This window comes from Protopterus annectens, chromosome 9.part0, assembly GCF_019279795.1.
Source record: "Protopterus annectens isolate FY-2018-M chromosome 9.part0, PAN1.0, whole genome shotgun sequence".
In the NCBI taxonomy this organism is placed as follows: domain Eukaryota; kingdom Metazoa; phylum Chordata; order Ceratodontiformes; family Protopteridae; genus Protopterus; species Protopterus annectens.
Window position 1 is genome coordinate 712,899,304 of NC_056743.1, and position 18,660 is coordinate 712,917,963.

Below are 18,660 nucleotides of genomic sequence, written 5' to 3' on the forward strand. Positions count from 1 at the left end.
GGCAATAAGTAAAGAAAGAAAATTTAAGTCCAGTATTAAAATTTCTTCACTATAACAACATAATAAAAATATAGCTTGGATCCGGTATTGTCTATCTGTCTACTTTTTGCAGAACTGTAATGATTGTTCGCGTCAGAAATAAGAAACCTGAAAGAGTGACGAGATGAAAAGGTAGATCTACAAAGAACGGAAGTGCAGTAGTATTTAGTTTCAGTATTACTTTATACAAATCTTAACAGATACCTAAACAGAGGGATATGAAGGAAAGGCAAAGAAAAACTTCTGCTATGTTTCACACCCAAACAACAAAGATTATATAAACTGCCGATGGACACTGTCCTACATCTTGAAGAATGTTCACGGGATATTTACATCTTTTCAGCTTCAGTGAATTTAAAGTTCATTACTCCTGGTAAACAGGGGTTGTAAGTACAAATCTTAGATGGCATGGGGTGCGCATGGGGAAAAGCTTGCCACTTACTGTTCTCACTGTCAGAATGGCAAGGGGTGTGCATGGGAAAAGCATGTTACTTCCTCTGTGTAACAGCATGGTGTGTGCATGGGGAACAGCTTGGTACTTACTTTCTCACTGTCAGAATGGCATTAGGTGTGCATGGTGAAAAGCTTTCCACTTACTGTTCTCACTGTCAGAATGGCAAGGGGTGTGCATGGGAAAAGCATGTTACTTCCTCAGTGTCAGAACAGCATGGTGTGTGCATGGGGAACAGCTTGGTACTTACTTTCTCACTGTCAGAATGGCATGGGGTGTGCATAGGGAAAAGCTTGCCACTTACTGTTCTCACTGTCAGAATGGCATGGGGTGTGCATGGGGAAAAGATTGCCACTTACTTCCTCACTGTCAGAATGGCATGGGGTGTGCATGGGGAAAAGCTTGCCACTTACTTCCTCACTTTCAAAATGGCATGGGGTGTGCATAGGGAAAAGCTTGCCACTTACTGTTCTCACTGTCAGAATGGCGTGGGGTGTGCATGGGAAAAGCTTGGTACTTCCTCACTATCAGAATAACATGGGGTGTGCATGGGGAACAGCTTGCTACTTAATTTATCACTGTCAGAATGGCATGGGGTGTGCATGGGGGAAAGATTGACACTTACTTCCTCACTTTCAGAATGGCACGGGCTGTGCATGGGGAAAAGCTTGTCACTTACTTCCTCACTGTCAGAATAGCATGGGGAAAAGCTTGCCACTTACTTCCTTACTGTCAGAATGGCATGGGGTGTGCATGAGGAAAAGCTTGCCACTTACTTCCTCACTGTCAGAATGGCATGGGGTGTGCATGGGAAAAAGCTTGCCACTTACTGTTCTCACTGTCAGAATGGCAAGGGGTGTGCATGGGAAAAGCATGTTACTTCCTCTGTGTAACAGCATGGTGTGTGCATGGGGAACAGCTTGGCACTTACTTTCTCACTGTCAAAATGGCATGGGGTGTGCATAGGGAAAAGCTTGCCACTTACTTCCTCACTGTTAGAATGGCATGGGGTGTGTATGAGGAAAAGCTTGCCACTTACTTCCTCACTGTCAGAATGGCATGGGGTGTGCATAGGGAAAAACTTGCCACTTACTGTCCTATCAGAATGCTGCCATAAGTATTATGCAGTATTGTACATCTGTACTAAATTCTAGAAGAGTTTGGTGCTTAGTATCCAATGCATTGCTCATGTAGCTTTGAATGCAATGCCACTTAAATCATAGACAGTGCTCTGCTTTTCCGAAGTTATGAGCCTAGTTCGAGTTATTCTACAGGATTCTGGTACTTTGAGGAGCGGCAGAGTTTGTGGTGTACAACACTGGGAATGGCTGAATAATGCAAGAGATGGCTGTGCAGAACTCCACTGCACAAGGTCACAGCAGAGGGAACCTCACATCGCTCCAAGGGGGATCTGACCTCAGAGATATTCATGCGCAGAAAGATTAATGCACTTTATATTGATGCTTGCATGTCAACAGTACACTCACCCAAACAAAAACTTTCTGAAATGACAGCAATCGCAAAAGAGAAAAAAAGAAAACAGTCTCTCATGTTACTAGTTAAGCAAACAAACAAAAAATGATTAGTACCTTGCAGACACCATCTACTTAGTGGTGTTGTCAGGGGAAAAGGTTTCTAATAATGTAATGTGCATGGTTTGAGTTAGCTTTGCCTCTCCTCTCCTCTTTCCAACTTACTCAAGTGCTAAACCCTACCATATCCCCTGTTCCAAATCTCAACTGTAAAAACACTAAATTTATAGAAAACCAAACAAGGAAGCAACATCCTTGACCTGATTACTAACATGGGTGACCATTGCTGTACACCAATAGTTAAAACTAATCACTATGGAAATCCACATCTCACCTGCATCCCCCGCAAAGATAACTACACCTTGAAAAACTTTTCCAAAACTGACTTTGGACTCCTTAAAACAAAGGTGGTTAATGTCACGGCACCCACGCCAATGGAAAATAGCTGCATGACTGATGAATCATACACCAAAGCACTGTACAAACATGTACACAAATGCATAGAACTAACCATACCCAATAGAACCAAGATGCTCTCCTCCAAAAAAAAAAAGAAGCCAATCTGGTGGTCCCCTGCCATTAATAAACTCAACAAAAGGAGGAAGAAAATGTTGCAGAAAAATGTGAAGTCCCGAGACTGGAAAAACTCCCTTATTAGCCTCAACAAAAAGTTGAGATCCCTCATCAAATCCTCTAAAGCCAGCTATGAAGGCAGAATTGTGGCAGACACTAAACACAATCACAAAGCCTTCTATAGCTATATCAAGAACCTCCACAGCAATAACCAGATTTGCTCTAAGATACTGCACAATGGTACCTCCTATACTCAGCCAACATACTGGCTGATAGATTCAGTGCTACCTTTATTCCCCCCCCCAAAGGACCAATCACAATACCGGAAGAATGCCAGGCACCCAGCATTACTGCAGCACAGGTTTAAGCTGCATTGTCCAAGGCCAAGAATACAGCTTCCATGAGACCCAATAATATCCCTAGCTATGTTCTACAATAACTACAAAGCAAACTGGCACCACATCTGTCTACCCTGTTCAGTCACAGCCTCACCTTATGCTTTGTCCCTACCAAATGTTGCACTGCTACATTCATCACTCTCCATAAAGGGGGAGTGACTACAGTCCCTGGAAATTATTGCCACATTAGCCTGATGAGTCTGATATGTAAAGCTATGGAGTGCATCATCATGTATCTAATTAGCAAAGATATAATAAATCTCCAAACTCTAGATCCCACATAATTTGGCTTTGTGAAAGGGAGATCATGCCTATTCAACCTGGTTGACTTCTTTGAGTCAGTCACCAGGGCTGTGAATGAAGGAAAGGCAGTGCATACAGCCTACCTTGATTTGGCCAAGGCCTTTGATACCATTCCTCACTCAGGAATTATTGATAAAGTCACCAAACTAGACATCAACCCCTATATCACTAGTGGGTTGCAAACTGGCTCACAGATAGAACCCACAGTGTGAAAGTAGTAGACTCCATGTCAGACTGCTGACCAGTTCCTCTCCTGTTTGGCATCTACTTCTCAGAATTTCAGGCCAACAAAAAGGGACTCTGGCTGACCAAGTTCGCAGATGACTGCAAGCTGAGAGCCATTAATAACGCCACTAGTGATGCAGACATCCTACAGAAAGGCCTCACTGAGATCAATGACTGATGTTGAAACCATGGCCTTAAGCTTAATGCAAAAAAATGCACAGTCATCCTCTTTGGTAAAAACTCAGTTCCCACTGAATACTGAAGAAGTTATGAGAGATCTGGGGATGCAGGTTGACAGCAACCTCTCCTTTGATCACCACATTGCCACTGTGGTATATCTCATTACCAAGGGTTTTGCATCCAAGAAAAAAGAGGTTGTCATTTCTCTCTCTACTCTTTCCTCATTAGACCAATCATCGAGTATAATGTCCCATTTGGCATGTACCTCACTAGACATCTGCAACAGTTGGAGAGGCCACAGAAGTACCTCACAAACAGGATCCTAGGCATTAAGCACATGTCCTACATGGACAGATTCAAAAGCCTCCAGCTATTCTTTGTCTCATATTGCCTACATTGAGGCAATCTCTGTTTGACTTACAAAGCCATGTCTGACCCAGCTCTGTTAGAAATGCTACAACTAAAGAAATCCCAATCCCTCCACACCACACAACTCCAGAGACCTCAACCTCATTACCACAATCAAAAGAACATGCTGGAGGGACAGGTTCATAACCCAGAGACTGCCCATGCTATGGAATAGACTTCCCATACATGTCAAGCAGAGCACCTCACTAACCCTCTTCAAGAGCAATCTTGATGAGTGGATGGGTAATAGAAACTTCACCCCGGGGATCACTGCAGTGGTTCTACTTGATAGAGGCACTGGGAACTAACATCGGGCAGCATGATGCCAGGACACTTCTATGGGCTAGGCTGGTAAAGGCTCCAGGGCCTATGTCTAGTACACACCTATGAACCTATGAATATAACTGGCTGTAAACTGTAGAACGAGAAACAAGAAAGAAATAGGACAGCTCTATAATAGTAGTAGTAGTAGAAGTAGGGAAATTAACATACAAAGGAATTTCTTAACATGTATCCTCCCTCTTAAAACTGGACTTAACTGGCTCATTGCAAGAAAAAATGTAGAATGGTATTTGAAAACCAACTTACTTAACTGTAAACACTGTTACATTGTATTCTGAAGTGGCAATATGCTCAATGGGATCCTGCTGCCAGTTCCATATTTTCTTTATTTCCATAGTGAAAGGTAAACTAAACATGTTCTGAAACATCATTCTTCCTGTGTAGTAAATCATTAGTGGTATTGCACTAATGCTATTTTAATTTTTCACAGGTATTAGTAGCCACATGAAATACATGCAGTTGACACTAAAGAAACTACCAATGAAATATAAAGGAACAAAAAATGTGATGCCACAATTTCAAGTTAATTATTTAGTAGTACATTTGAGTATCTTGAATTTTACTGTTAATGCAAATATATGAATCCTGGTCCAGAATAATCAGCTGTAAAATATTAAATTAAATAATTGATTAAAATGAGAAATATTCACATGTTCTTCTGCTATTAAAACATAAAAAAATGTTATACAAGGAAATCTAGAAAAACAAAAACCTAGCCAGAAAGGAGACACTATGAATCAGAACATATTTATAATATGCAAGAAGTTCACTACACTTTGATGTTGATATGAACAATCATTATTTGAGTTCACAATCTTCCAATAACTTGGATGGCAAGATTTAAAATAAAATAGCCATCTACTGTTTTTTGAACACTGCTAAATGAGTGTATATTGTATGTGGAGATGAAGAACACTGTTACACTAGTGTGTATAGTGTACGTGGAGATGATTAACACTGTTACATGAGTGTGTACAGTGTATGTCGAGATGAACACTGTTACATGAGTGTGTATAGTGTACGTGGAGATGAACACACAGTTACATGAGTGTTTATAGAGTACGTGGAGATGAACACTGTTACATGAGTGTGTATAGTTTAGGTGGAGATAAAGAATGCTGTTAGATGAGTGTGTATAGTGTACATGGAGATGAAGAACACTGTTTCATGAGTGTGTATAGTGTACGTGGAGATGAAGAACACTGTTACATGAGTGTGTATAGTGTACATGGAGATGAAGAACACTGTTACATGAGTGTGTATAGTGTACGTGGAGATGAAGAACACTGTTACATGAGTGTGTATAGTGTACGTGGAGATGATCAACACTGTTACATGAGTGTGTATAGTATACGTGGAGATGAACAGCACTGTTACATGAGTGTTTATAGTGTACGTGGAGATGAACACTGTTACATGAGTGTATATACTATATGTGGATATGAAGAACACTGTTACATGAGTGTGTATAGTGTAGTTGGAGATGAAGAACACTGTTACATGAGTGTGTATGTGCAGATGAATACTGTTACATGAGTGTGTATAGTGTACATTATGAAGAACACTTTTACATGAGTGTATAGCGTAGGTGAAGATGAAGAACACTGTTAAATGAGTGAATAGTGTATATGGAGAGGATCTACTGAAGACATACATGTAAAATCCAAATCATGAACAAAGGTACAAACTAATAGATTCAGGTGAACCCATCAGTATAGTGAGTGAATAAATTCACAATGAAGTGCATCTAAAGACACATTTTAGATTTATATCAGGTGAGTGTTTTCTACATTCTTGGTTCATTTCATATCAGAAGTTTAAACAAATAATGATGAGAGTGTAGCACGTTTTCAGGCACATGAAGAAACAATTTGTGAGTTATTCAACAATAACATAACTGGTTATCAATTACATTGTAAGCTTTATTTATAGATGTGTATGTATATATGTGTGTGTATGACATATATATATATATATATATATATATATATATATATATATACGTCTTCTTTTGTTTATTGAAAGTACACCTGTTTGAATGCTAAAAACCTGAACTCACATCAGCGAAATTGCAGTTTTCCGAAAATGCACTTTCAGGAACCATAATCAAAATGTAAAAATAAAGGCTAAAAACAAACTTTTTATGTAGGGCAAGCCCCCCTGCATCCCCCGTGTGGGAGGCTGCGCCCCCATAAGTCCCACTAATTAGATATACCAACTCCAGGATGGCACTACAGTGGGGAAAACCGTACATTTCCTTATCCTCACTGTACCGTGACCTATACCTAAAACCCCCAACTGCCCTAAACCTTACATTCCTGTTACAACTGTAAAAAATGAAAAAAAACACCTCACCTCTACTTCCAAAGGATTCTGAAATGACCAAACAAAATTCACTTATCTGTAGTTTGAGAAAATGTGTTTTTGGAAAACTGCACTTTTCGCTGACATGAGTTTTTTAGCATTCGAGGATGTGTACTTTCAATAAACAAAAGTAGACCCATATATGTGTGTGTGTATGCACAGATTTATCAATACATAAATATATATATATATATATATATATATATGTTTTCTATCCTTATTGCAAAAATCATTTCGTATTAAAAACATCTGGTAATAAAAAACAGTTCTAAAATAAGCTTCTCTTTCAAATAAATGTTGAGATGATAAATAGGCAGTGTTATTAAATATAACAAAAAAAAAACAATACTCAGAGCTATAATTTCAAGAAGGGCTGAAGTGGTGTCAACACTGTCTATGTGGTTGATAGTACCATATATCAAATACACTGGCCTACTGTGTTGTTAGAATAATCTAAACATGCTTAAATTAGAACTGATTTAATGATCATCTACTACAAAAAAGCAACCCAGTCAGCTCCTGCTATGTTGTCAAGACATACTATGTAAGCAAAAATTCTTCTTTAATTCTACTTTTTTCTACTATGTATTTGTAGTGATGTATGAAAGAATTCAGTTGTTTGCTCATTGGTTTACTTTTTTATTTGATAATATTAACATTTGCTGAAAAAACAGCAAAACTTATTCCACGATGAGAAAAAATTCCAAATAAAATCACACAGTCTAGGAAATCATTGGCATACCCACATCACAACAGGACAGGAATTAAAATGTTAGAGAAAATGTATATTTAAAATAAGAATCACAGGTCCTGCTTCATGACATCATTCTAATTCCTGTCAACCCCAAATTGCTGAGTGGAATCTGCATAAGCTTAGATGTATGAGAAATAAGCAAATGAGGCAACAAAAAGGAGGATATATAGAATATCCTCAGTAAGTGACATCTTCACAGAGCTTGGATGATAAAGGAGTATTAAAATCTATTCCCCGAAAACACAAGTTACATTAAGAGAGTTGCAACACTCTCTATCTATTACTGCTGGTATGATAAGGAAACAAAAGATACATTTTCTTGATGTAAACTTTGCTATCAAAATAATGTATTATTTAAAATAGGCACATTGGGGAATATAAAAAAAATACCAAGCCAGTGATGGTGCGCACACATGCTTGTGTGTGTGTGGTGTGTGTGTGCACGCGCGCACGTATGTATATATATATATGTATGTATATATATATATATGTATGTATATATATATATATATATATATATATATATATATATATATATATATATATATATATATATATATATATATATATATATATATATATATAATCTTTTCTTTCTGTTTTTTTACCCCGGGCTGCTGTGAGTACCTGTCCTCAGCATTGTTGGCTCTGTTTCTAACTCCCTATTTTGCTACAAGGTAGCTTTCTGGTGAGACAGACCCCTGCAAACAATTTCTAAGTATCTCTGCATATAGAAAGAAACCTGCTGCTCGGCCTTAGGAACCCTGCTAACAGGCAAGAAAGTTTCTAACTCCCTATTTTGCTACAAGGTTGCTTGTTACCTCTAGCTTTCTGGTAAGACAGACCCCTGCAAACAATTTCTAAGTATCTCTGCATATAGAAAGAAACCTGCTGCTCGGCCTTAGGAACCCTGCTAACAGGTTTCTAACTCCCTATTTTGCTACAAGGTTGCTTGTTACCTCTAGCTTTCTGGTGAGACAGACCCCTGCAAACAATTTTTAAGTATCTCTGCATATAGAAAGAAACCTGCTGCTCGGCCTTAGGAACCCTGCTTACAGGCAAGAAAGTACGTGTTTTATTAAGCCTAGCAGCAAAGCTTAACACTGCCTTAAGAACTGTGGTTTCAGTCAGGCGCTCGAACTAGACAGGATACCCAGCAGCCATACCCTCTCTCCTCCCTTTTAATCTTTTTGTCTTACTTTATCTTCTCTATCCTCTCCATTTGCTTTCTCCTGTATTATAACTACTGAAACTTGCAATGTTCTTTTTTACCTTCCAACCCTATACTTTAACCTTGGCTGCCAAACAATTTGTGACCATTAGGTGGCACCCTGAACTGGGTTCTCTCTTCTGTAATTTCTACCTTCTGCTCCTAGAATGGAACCCATTTAAAAGATCTGATCTTAATATATCTAGAAAGAAGGACTGTCTTTCCTGCCCTTTTCCTCTACCACTCTTTCTGCTACTCTCCTCTTTAATAGCAAGTAGCTACCCCTCCATATTCTCCACCTTCCATCCTGGCCTCCTCACTTACCTGTACCAACTGAAAGTACCATGGGAGTCGGTGCTTATAGATTGTTTTCTGCTGAACATTTTTCACTTACTTGTCTCAGCCTGCTCCATTCGCCCTACGGGCTCACTCCGCTCCCCTACCCTACCCCCAATTCCCACCCACCCCCAGTACAGTTAACTTTGTACCCACATAACCACACCGCCAGCTACTCAACTACCTATCACAATATACTTCCCATTAACACTTTTCCCACCTGGATAGTTTCCAATCACCACTCAACAACATTACTACTACCAGCTGTACTTACTAACTTTACCTAACTTCCCTTTATATTTCTATCCTTCTAACACTCTAACTTTACTCCTTTCTTCATTCTACTCTAACCCCTACAACTCTCACATCTACCCTCTTTCATCTCTAAGCACTAATTATACCATCTCCACTTAACCTACCCTTTAACAGTAATCCAATAGCATTTCTAATTAACTCCATCTCTAAGCTCCCCACCACTCAGAACTCTCTTGGCCTCCCTCTCCTACCTCTTTTATTTCCCTGCTCCATACACCCTATACTCCTACACAATACTACATACCTTCTTTCACTTCATACCACACTTTACCCCTCCTCTCCAATGGCCTCTAAACATAGCACTACTTACACATACCTCCTACTCTTACCCACTATTCTAGCTGCCCTTACTCTAGCATTCTCACTAACCTTCCTGGAACATCACACTCTACTAAAACACCACCACCACTACCAACATACCCAATCAGACTCCCATACAAATTCCCTAAAACACATTAACATAATTTCTACTTCTAGCTTTACCCTTCCTAAATACCACAGATCTAGCCATATCACTTACCTCCTTGACAAGAAACTCCCATATAACTACCTCAAAATCATAAAACTAATATAAATACCCCTATAACATCCTCTATTAGATGGTGATATCCATCCTAACCCTGGTCCACATACAACAGCCCCCAGTGACCTCCTCAACCAAAGAACCTACACCACTTCCACCCCAACAAGATCATCCAACTCCCTTCTGATAGTTCACCTTAACATCCGTAGCATCAACAACAAAATATCTCATCTTCATGCACTTCTAGATGTGCATAAATTTGATATCCTCTGTATTACTGAAACTTGGCTTAAACCCTCAACCAAAGATCATGAAATAACCCCCCCCCCCGAGATATAACATCCTAAGAAAAGATCGTACCACCAAAAAGGTGGGGGTGTAGCCATATTCTATAAATCAGAAATCCAAATATCTACCTTCAATGTCCCACTACCCACAAACTCCACAACAGAAACCCTATCAGCCGAACTTCAAATCAATAACCATAAATCCATCTACATAATCTGTTCCTACCTTCCCCCAGGTAACAATATCAGTAATCTAGAGAATATACTTAGTAGCCTATCTATACACCTACCCCAGGAAACCATTGTCTTAGGCGACTTTAATATAGACTGGTCTACTTGTATGTCCCCTAATCCCACTAACCACATAAATCTTTATGGTTTCTCACAAATGATAACCACCCTTACAAGAATCCATAAACAAAGTGGCAAGGAAACCATACTAGACTGGATTCTCATTAACAGTCATCTCTCAACTTATAAACATGGAATCCTTCCTGACGACATCAGTGACCACGCTCTTACCTATATAATTAAACAAAAACTTCATAGACCCAATCCAACTATTTTTAAAACCTCATGCTCAAAAAAAAACTTTCATCCTGAGAACTTCCAAACAGAACTGAAGGCTTGTGATTGGTCTCCACTGCTTCATCTTCAACTTGATGAAGCAGTCACCTACTTTAATACTAAGCTCCTTCAAATCCTAGACCTCCATGCCCCCTATCGTTCATCAAGAACAAAGACCAAAAATGCCCCATGGCTCACAAAACAAACTAGGCAAAAAATCCTCCTGAGAGAGAAAATCTGGGCCAAGTGGAGAGCCTCTAAAAGCCCTTCTGACCACCTTTACTTTAAACAACTAAGAAATGCTACAAAAAAAGACATCCACCTTGATAAAAGAAACTATTACTTTCACCTCCAACAAACCCACAATCAAAAACCACAAAATTTCTGGTCAGCTATCAACAAACTACTTAATCCAGGCCACACCAAGTCTCCCACACCATCAGGAATTTCCCAAAATAACCCTAAACTAATAGCTGAATCCTTTAACACCTATTTTATCGAAGCCATACAAACTCTAGCAAACTCTCTATCTCCCACCAGCTCCCTCCCACCTAATGCTACAACAAACTCAACTCCTCCTTTTCACATACAACCTGTTCCTACATCCCTCATTTGTAACCTCCTTCTAAAACTCAAACCATGTACCCCCTCTGCTGACTGTATACCAGCAGAATACCTGCAAATTGCAGCTAAAGTCATTGCCTACCCTATCTCTATCCTTATCAATAGAACCATTTCAGAAAGTAAAATCCCCCTTATATGGAAGGTATCTCACATCATTCCTTTACACAAAGCTGGCACATCAACTGACATTTCCAACTTTAGACCGATTGCCTTACTTTCTCCTATAGCAAAAATAATGGAAAAATGTATCCGCCTACAACTTCTTGACCATCTTCTCCACAACAATTTACTTGCCAACTGCCAACATGGTTTCAGACCATTCCACAGTACATCAACTGCCCTGCTATCCTTCTCTGACTCTAAACAAAAATCAGAACAATAACACCCTTTCCTCAGCTTTGTTTATTGACCTTTCAAAAGCCTTCGATATGGTCAACCACAATCTGCTTTTAGAGGTACTAAAAGCCCACTCACTAGACACACAGTCACTACTCTGGTTTAAATCCTACCTAGAAAACCGTCATCAAGCAGTCCTTTGGGACAATATGCTGTCAACTCCCCTCCCCGTAAACCTAGGAATACCTCAAGGTTCCATACTAGGCCCTCTTCTCTTCTCAATATTTATCAATGACCTAAACACTACAATTCCTCAAGCCACCTGCATTCAGTATGCTGACAACTCTACTTTAATCTGCTCCGCCAATTCCCCAACCATACTCCACACCCTTACCCAGTCTGTATTTAACACCGTTGAAAATTGGTTCATGCAACACTGCCTTCTCCTAAATGCAAAAAAACCCCCAAAATTATTACTCTTCACTCCCACTCGTTTATCATCGCAATTTCACTTCACTATAACCTCAAACAATGGAACCACCATAAACCCTGATACCACAACCCGTCTCTTGGGCATAACTATTGATAACAACCTTAGTTATGACGACCACATCAACTATACTGTAAAATCTGTTAACAAAAAACTAGGTTCACTGTATAGAATCAAACCCTTCCTTACAACTATAGCCAGAACCACAATAGCCCAAACTCATTTGATCTCTACCCTGCTGTATGCTTCTGCTATTTACACTAACCTTTCCAATAGCAACCTTAACAAACTTGCCAATAGCTACAACAACATAGCCAGATTTGCTACTGGCAACCCTTTTAGAACACACCACTGTATCAACCTCAAACAACTGGGATGGCTAGAACTGCAACACCAACTACTTTATCATCAACTTACTATGACCCAAAAGATACTCTTCCATCCTAATAATATCCCAATCCTCACTAATCTTACTACCCCTTACAAAAATCTTACCACTCTTCACTCAGCTGATAAACTTCTAGTTTCCACTATTAAATCTAAAAACAAAGCTGGAGACTCTCTTTTTACTAATACAGTTGGAAAGGCCTGGAACCACCTGCCAAGTGAGGTTTCTACCATCTCTTCCACATATATTTTTAAAAAAACCTCAAACAGCATTTTAAAACTCACTGGCTCTGCCCCTGCTCCAACCCCAACTGATCTCCCCACCTTAAACATTCCTGCTAATCCCTTTTATGGTACCTCCAGGGTACTATATTGCCACTCTTTCCATGGCCTTTCTCGCTGTACTATGACTTACTAAAAAAAAAAAAAAAAAAAAAAAAAAAATGTATTACTTTTAAATTTGCTTAACATTCATTTGCAATGATCTTAATAATGTTTTACCTGTATATGCTTATAGCTTGATATTGCTTTGTTTTCTATAATTGTATAATTAATGCCCTTCTTGGAGCTTTTCTCCCCGGGCCTCTACTGAAAATGGACATGTATCCAGTTAGACTAGCCCGGTCAGCAAAATGTAAATAAATAAATAAATATGTATATATATATAGATATATATATGTATGCATTTTGTATATATATATATATATATATATATATATATATATATATATATATATATATATATATATATATATATATACATATATATACATATATATATATATATATATATATACAAAATGCATATATATATATATATATATATAATGCATATATATATATATATATATATATATATATATATACATATATATATATATATATATATATATATATATATATATATATATATACATATATATATATATATATATATATATATATATATATATATATATATGAGCATGTAGTAAAACAACACACATGCAACTTGCTGCAACACATTTAATCTATAAACCTATTCAACTTACCTTTCATGGATAATACATTTTTTTCCACTACTTAAATCTGTTAAAAAGGAAAACATTTTTCCTTTTCCAACCATTTACACAAAACACAACACTAACACAGAGATAATTTGTCAAATTTCTGTACCATTAGGTTAAGGGTGTTCAGTATCTTAGTGTGAAAGGCTGGTGGTAAGAGGCAGGAGTATAGTTATGGTTATGGTTATGATTAGCACATATAAGTAAGGTTCAACCTGACCTCAACAGCATAAAGAAAATACATACTTCTGACCTGGATATGGGTATCCCACATACAAACAGACTGGACTGCAAGCAGGCCACCTAGAGAGCTGAGTCTTTGGCCTTGCACCCAAGGTCCCCTTTTTCACCACTCCCACTGCAAGCTACATTCTCTTTCAGTGACCCTAACACATGGTATCTCATTTTCACAAAAGTTATTTCATAGGTTCATAGGAGGTCATTAGGCTAGCAGCCCTACAGCCTTAACACACCTAGGCATGTTAATCCCAAGTATCTGCATTAGTTCACAGAGCAAATTTATGAACAGATCATGTCTGTGATCAACACACCTTTTCTGTTCATAAATTCGTTTTCACATACAAATAAGCATAAATACACAAACATAGAGGAAGACACACAGACCTAATTTTAGGGAAAGGCTGACAGAATTTCCCAATTCCCCATAGCTTTATTCCTGGCAAGGTAGTCTGCCACCATTCTGGATACAGTCAGAGGCCACCACCTACTTGATGTGCTTGATTTAGCTAAATACAAAATTATGTACCTTAATATTTTCAGTGGTAGGAGGGCCATGAGATTTAGCTAAGTGGAAATTGCAGACATGGCTTGATTACCTGGGTTGTAAATGATGGCCCTTATCTCACTTAAGAACCACAATAAAGATATCAGCAAGATCAGCCACAAATGTTATTAGTAAATAAATACACATTACTTAAGCAGCAATGCATTTACAGCTTAAATATACAGGGGAATGAGAAAATGCTCAAAGAATAGCAAAATAACAGTCACTTATATGGACATCAATATTTGAAGAAAACCTGTATAGATGCTTCAGTATAACTACCTCTAGCTTAAAGAGCATCAGTCCTTTACTGTTATAACTTCCTAGAAGATAACAATCCAAAATTGCTGACAAACTTACATAGAAGCAGTCAAACTCAATATCACCAGCAAGACTAAGTCAAAGCAAAGACCAGATTTAAATATTTAAATACTGTTGTTGTGAAAACCAGGGATTAAGTCATATTTTGTCTGTTTCTTTTTTTTTTATATCAGCTTATTTTAGTTGTTTGCTTTCCCACAGTAAAAGTAATTAAACCATTTCTTCCACCTAGAATGGACATGGGCTTAATTGCATGAGCCCTTTACACAATATCTTACACATCTCTTAACTGTCCTTATTTCAATGTATGCTTTTCACATCTCTAACCAGACTTCGTATATGTAAACTTTAATTTGATTTCATGGCATTTGATATTACAGGAGGTTATATGTCACATTTCACACACAAGAGTTATGCATTTTACTTCCTCAGATTCATGCATGTCGCTTACTTTAATGCTATTTTATACAGACCAAATACGTTACTAGTAGAAAATATGAAGACAGAAAAAAAATGACATCTTTAAATCAATTTTTCTTTGTATATGACCCACTTATACTGTCACCAATGCTGCTATTATGACTTATGGTTGTAATTAAATGAATAGTGTGAAGTACATAAATTATATTTTTTTCAAAGTCAATGTGACCAAAAATATAGCCATCTAATCATTTCTATATGGTTACTGTTTTTCCCCAGTTTATATTTTGAGGGATTCTTTAAAATGGCCTATCATCTAGCATATTCATACTGAAACAGGAACATTTTACTAAATAAATGTTTTAAAGATAATTCTAATATGTCGTAAAATTAGCTTCCAGTATCAATCTCACCTTGAAAATCAAATCCTTCTTTCCATAGTGCAGATCCTTTAATTGGGCTTGAATCTTCTTAGACTGCAAGGAATAAAAAAATAATTAACTGACGAAAATAATCTATATAATTAAGTATAAAAAAGAACATTTTATGCAGCAGTACATCAAAAGGCATTGAGCCTTGGGTTTTAATGATTTACAAGTCATGTTTAAAATACAAGTCATTTTTAAATAAGTATTATATGTTCCCTAACAAGCAATTTTCAAGTTGCTGTATGGATTTCACTGTACATAAGAACACTTGTTAAGTCAATAAAATGCATAAATCTTCAGGGAATGCTCCAAGGCTTATCATGCACAGAAGAAACCCCTGGATTATGGGAACCACAGCAATAAGAAAAAAAAAAAAAATATATATATATATATATATATATATATATATATATAAAGGATCATAAGATGTTACTAGGCTAATTGCTCTACCCTTATTTGCATATACTTTATGACTGAAAATAGTACCCAATGGTGTTGCTAATTCTTGTTGGAGTCTATGTAGGACACAGACTGGGATGTTATCAGGTCCCATAGATGCTGTGTTTTTAGCCTTAGAGAGGGCTTTTACAACCTGCTCTTTAGAGATACAAGGTAGGGGACAGGTGGTAGGGATGTCATGGGGTATATGTGTGGCTGGGAAAGGGTAGTGAAGTTTTCACAGAACCTGTTGCCCAACAGGTTAGCTATGTCCACAGGCTCAGTAAACATAGTATTATTAACTACCAGTTATGCACAAAGCTGGGCCTTTCCTTTTAGGTTACAAATGTTGCTAAAGAATGCCTTATGGTTGTCTTTAGATGAGGAATCTAATTTGAATTTGTAGTTTATATATATATATATATATATATATATATATATTTATATATATATGGGCTCCTTCAAGATAACAGATGAGTCTATGGTCAGCAGGTGTTCTGTTGAGTCTCAAGTCAACAGATCAGCTGTTCCAAGGTGAGGATTAAAATTGTTGTAATTGCAGAGATGAGAGAAGCCCTTCCCTGCTATTGTGCATTCTTGAAGTTGGTATATATAAGTAGAAGGATGTATGGGTGGTGCAGGATGTTTGGCCTCCATGCAAAAAAAAAGGTCTTTTGAGTTGTATGGTGTGGTTTTATTTTTCAGAGCATATGTGTAAGACTGCAGACAATGTACAAGTTAACCATTTTTGTTGATAGAATGTACACCAACGTTTTGCAAAGTAATTAATCTTACACAACCACATATATGTTTTATATACTAGTTTTTTATGTATGTGTTTCAACTTAACATCCACATTTAGAGTTTTCCCAGTTGTGTGTCAGCTGTAGAAGTGTGACTTGGAATTGTAGAACTGCAGGCTAATGAAGCAGCCAAACTAACTTGAGAATAGAAATCTGCTTCTTAGGGAGCTAGCAAATATATTTAAGTGGAACTATATGAACCCCAAACTCCCTACTGTTTGTGCTTGTATATCTCATTTTACCTCCTATTACCAAATCCTGGCTAAACAAAGACAAAGCAAGAAATATTCAAGCAAAACAGATGTTTATAGTGGCTTTTTCCATGTCAGATTTTCAGAAAAAGTGACTTATAAGACTTAAAATATACCACTCATTTTTTATTATGACAAAATGGTTTTCAGTTACTGAAAAAAGGTAAGACTTTGCAGGTTTGCACTGATTAATGAACTGAGAAGGGATTATCTGAAGTAAAATGCAGGAAGAATGCAGGGTGTCACTAAGGCTACAATACTAAACATTTTCTTTACCTGTATCTTTTGTATGAGTTTACAGTGTCCGAAACATAGTGGATTATGACTGATGTAAAATGTCCCTTTAAGTAATATCCAAGCCAAGTCCCAACTGAATGAGGGCTAATCATATTGGTATGAACAAATCATGACTAAATATAGTAGTCAGCATTTGTTCCCATATCTGGGAACAAACTTCCACACACCCTGAGCTTGTATATATGAAGTCCATAATCGCATCATTATGGAGAAATGGGTAATTTTTAAACAAAACAAAAATCACTTGTGACACACAGACTAAAGAGAAGCAGCAGCCCCAATAGTGATTTCTGGTCTGAAACAGCAATAATGGAAGTCCAGCACCATGGAGGTGAACCTAACTGGATGGACCTTAGCGAGGTATAGGGAAGTTAGAGAATCCACCAGTTCCAGCATCTAGTTGTGTTGATAATTTGTGTTTTTAGTGTACATGTATGCATATATTATAAATCAAAGATGACACCTGAAGTAAGATATGTGTAAAAATACAGGATTGTTTAGTAATCCACAAAAAAAAAAAAAAAACAAACATTAACCCATTTAGCTTTGCACCTTCAAAATAAAATCGAACCAGAGTTTCATTTCAATATCAGAGCTCAGCCCACACAGCATCTGTAGTAGACAGGCTTTCTTTTTAACACAATCATGTTTCAAGGTTGTGGGCCTCTCCCAGGTCAAATTTCTTCCTAAAGAAAAAAGGTCCACACTCTAGTATGATCTTCAGGCAGCCTTGACAGGGGTCTCAATTCACATTTCCAGGTATTCCTTCAGATGATGGTGCAGTGAGGAACTAACTTTTGAGTTTAGTCTTCCAGCCTACATCTTTTCATACTGTAGTAACTGGTAACTAAGAATTATGATCTAACAAATTGTTACAAGAATGCTCCAATGCTGCAGTATACATTGTGAATATACATTAAAAGTACATGCAGAGCATGTTACTATACACATGTATACATATGCATACAAACGCACACAAACATATATGTGTGTGTGTATGTGTGTGTGTGTGTGTGTGTGTGTGTGTGTGAATGACAATTTCTATAACTGAAGTGTGAACTGATCAAGTCATTTTGTTAATTCACAATTTGTAGTACAAGCATAGCTGGCCTTGGTGTGAGATGACTGGACAATGAAGTTTAGGGACTTTTCCTTTTTCTCCACTGTTTTGTGTAATCGCAGTTTGTTATATATAAGATGCAGCAGGGGTACAATGATCACTGCCCAC

General features: G+C 37.5%; 1 protein-coding gene across 1 annotated transcript in view; it reads right to left on the bottom strand.

Annotated features, from left to right (window-relative positions):
- Positions 1-18,660, bottom strand: part of LUZP2 (leucine zipper protein 2) — a 4,367,081-nt gene that overhangs the window by 1,643,948 nt on the left and 2,704,473 nt on the right. Inside the window, exon 7 of the mRNA XM_044083339.1 lies at positions 15,629-15,691. Coding sequence (XP_043939274.1) covers positions 15,629-15,691 — 63 coding nt within the window. The remainder of the gene's footprint in view (positions 1-15,628; positions 15,692-18,660) is intronic.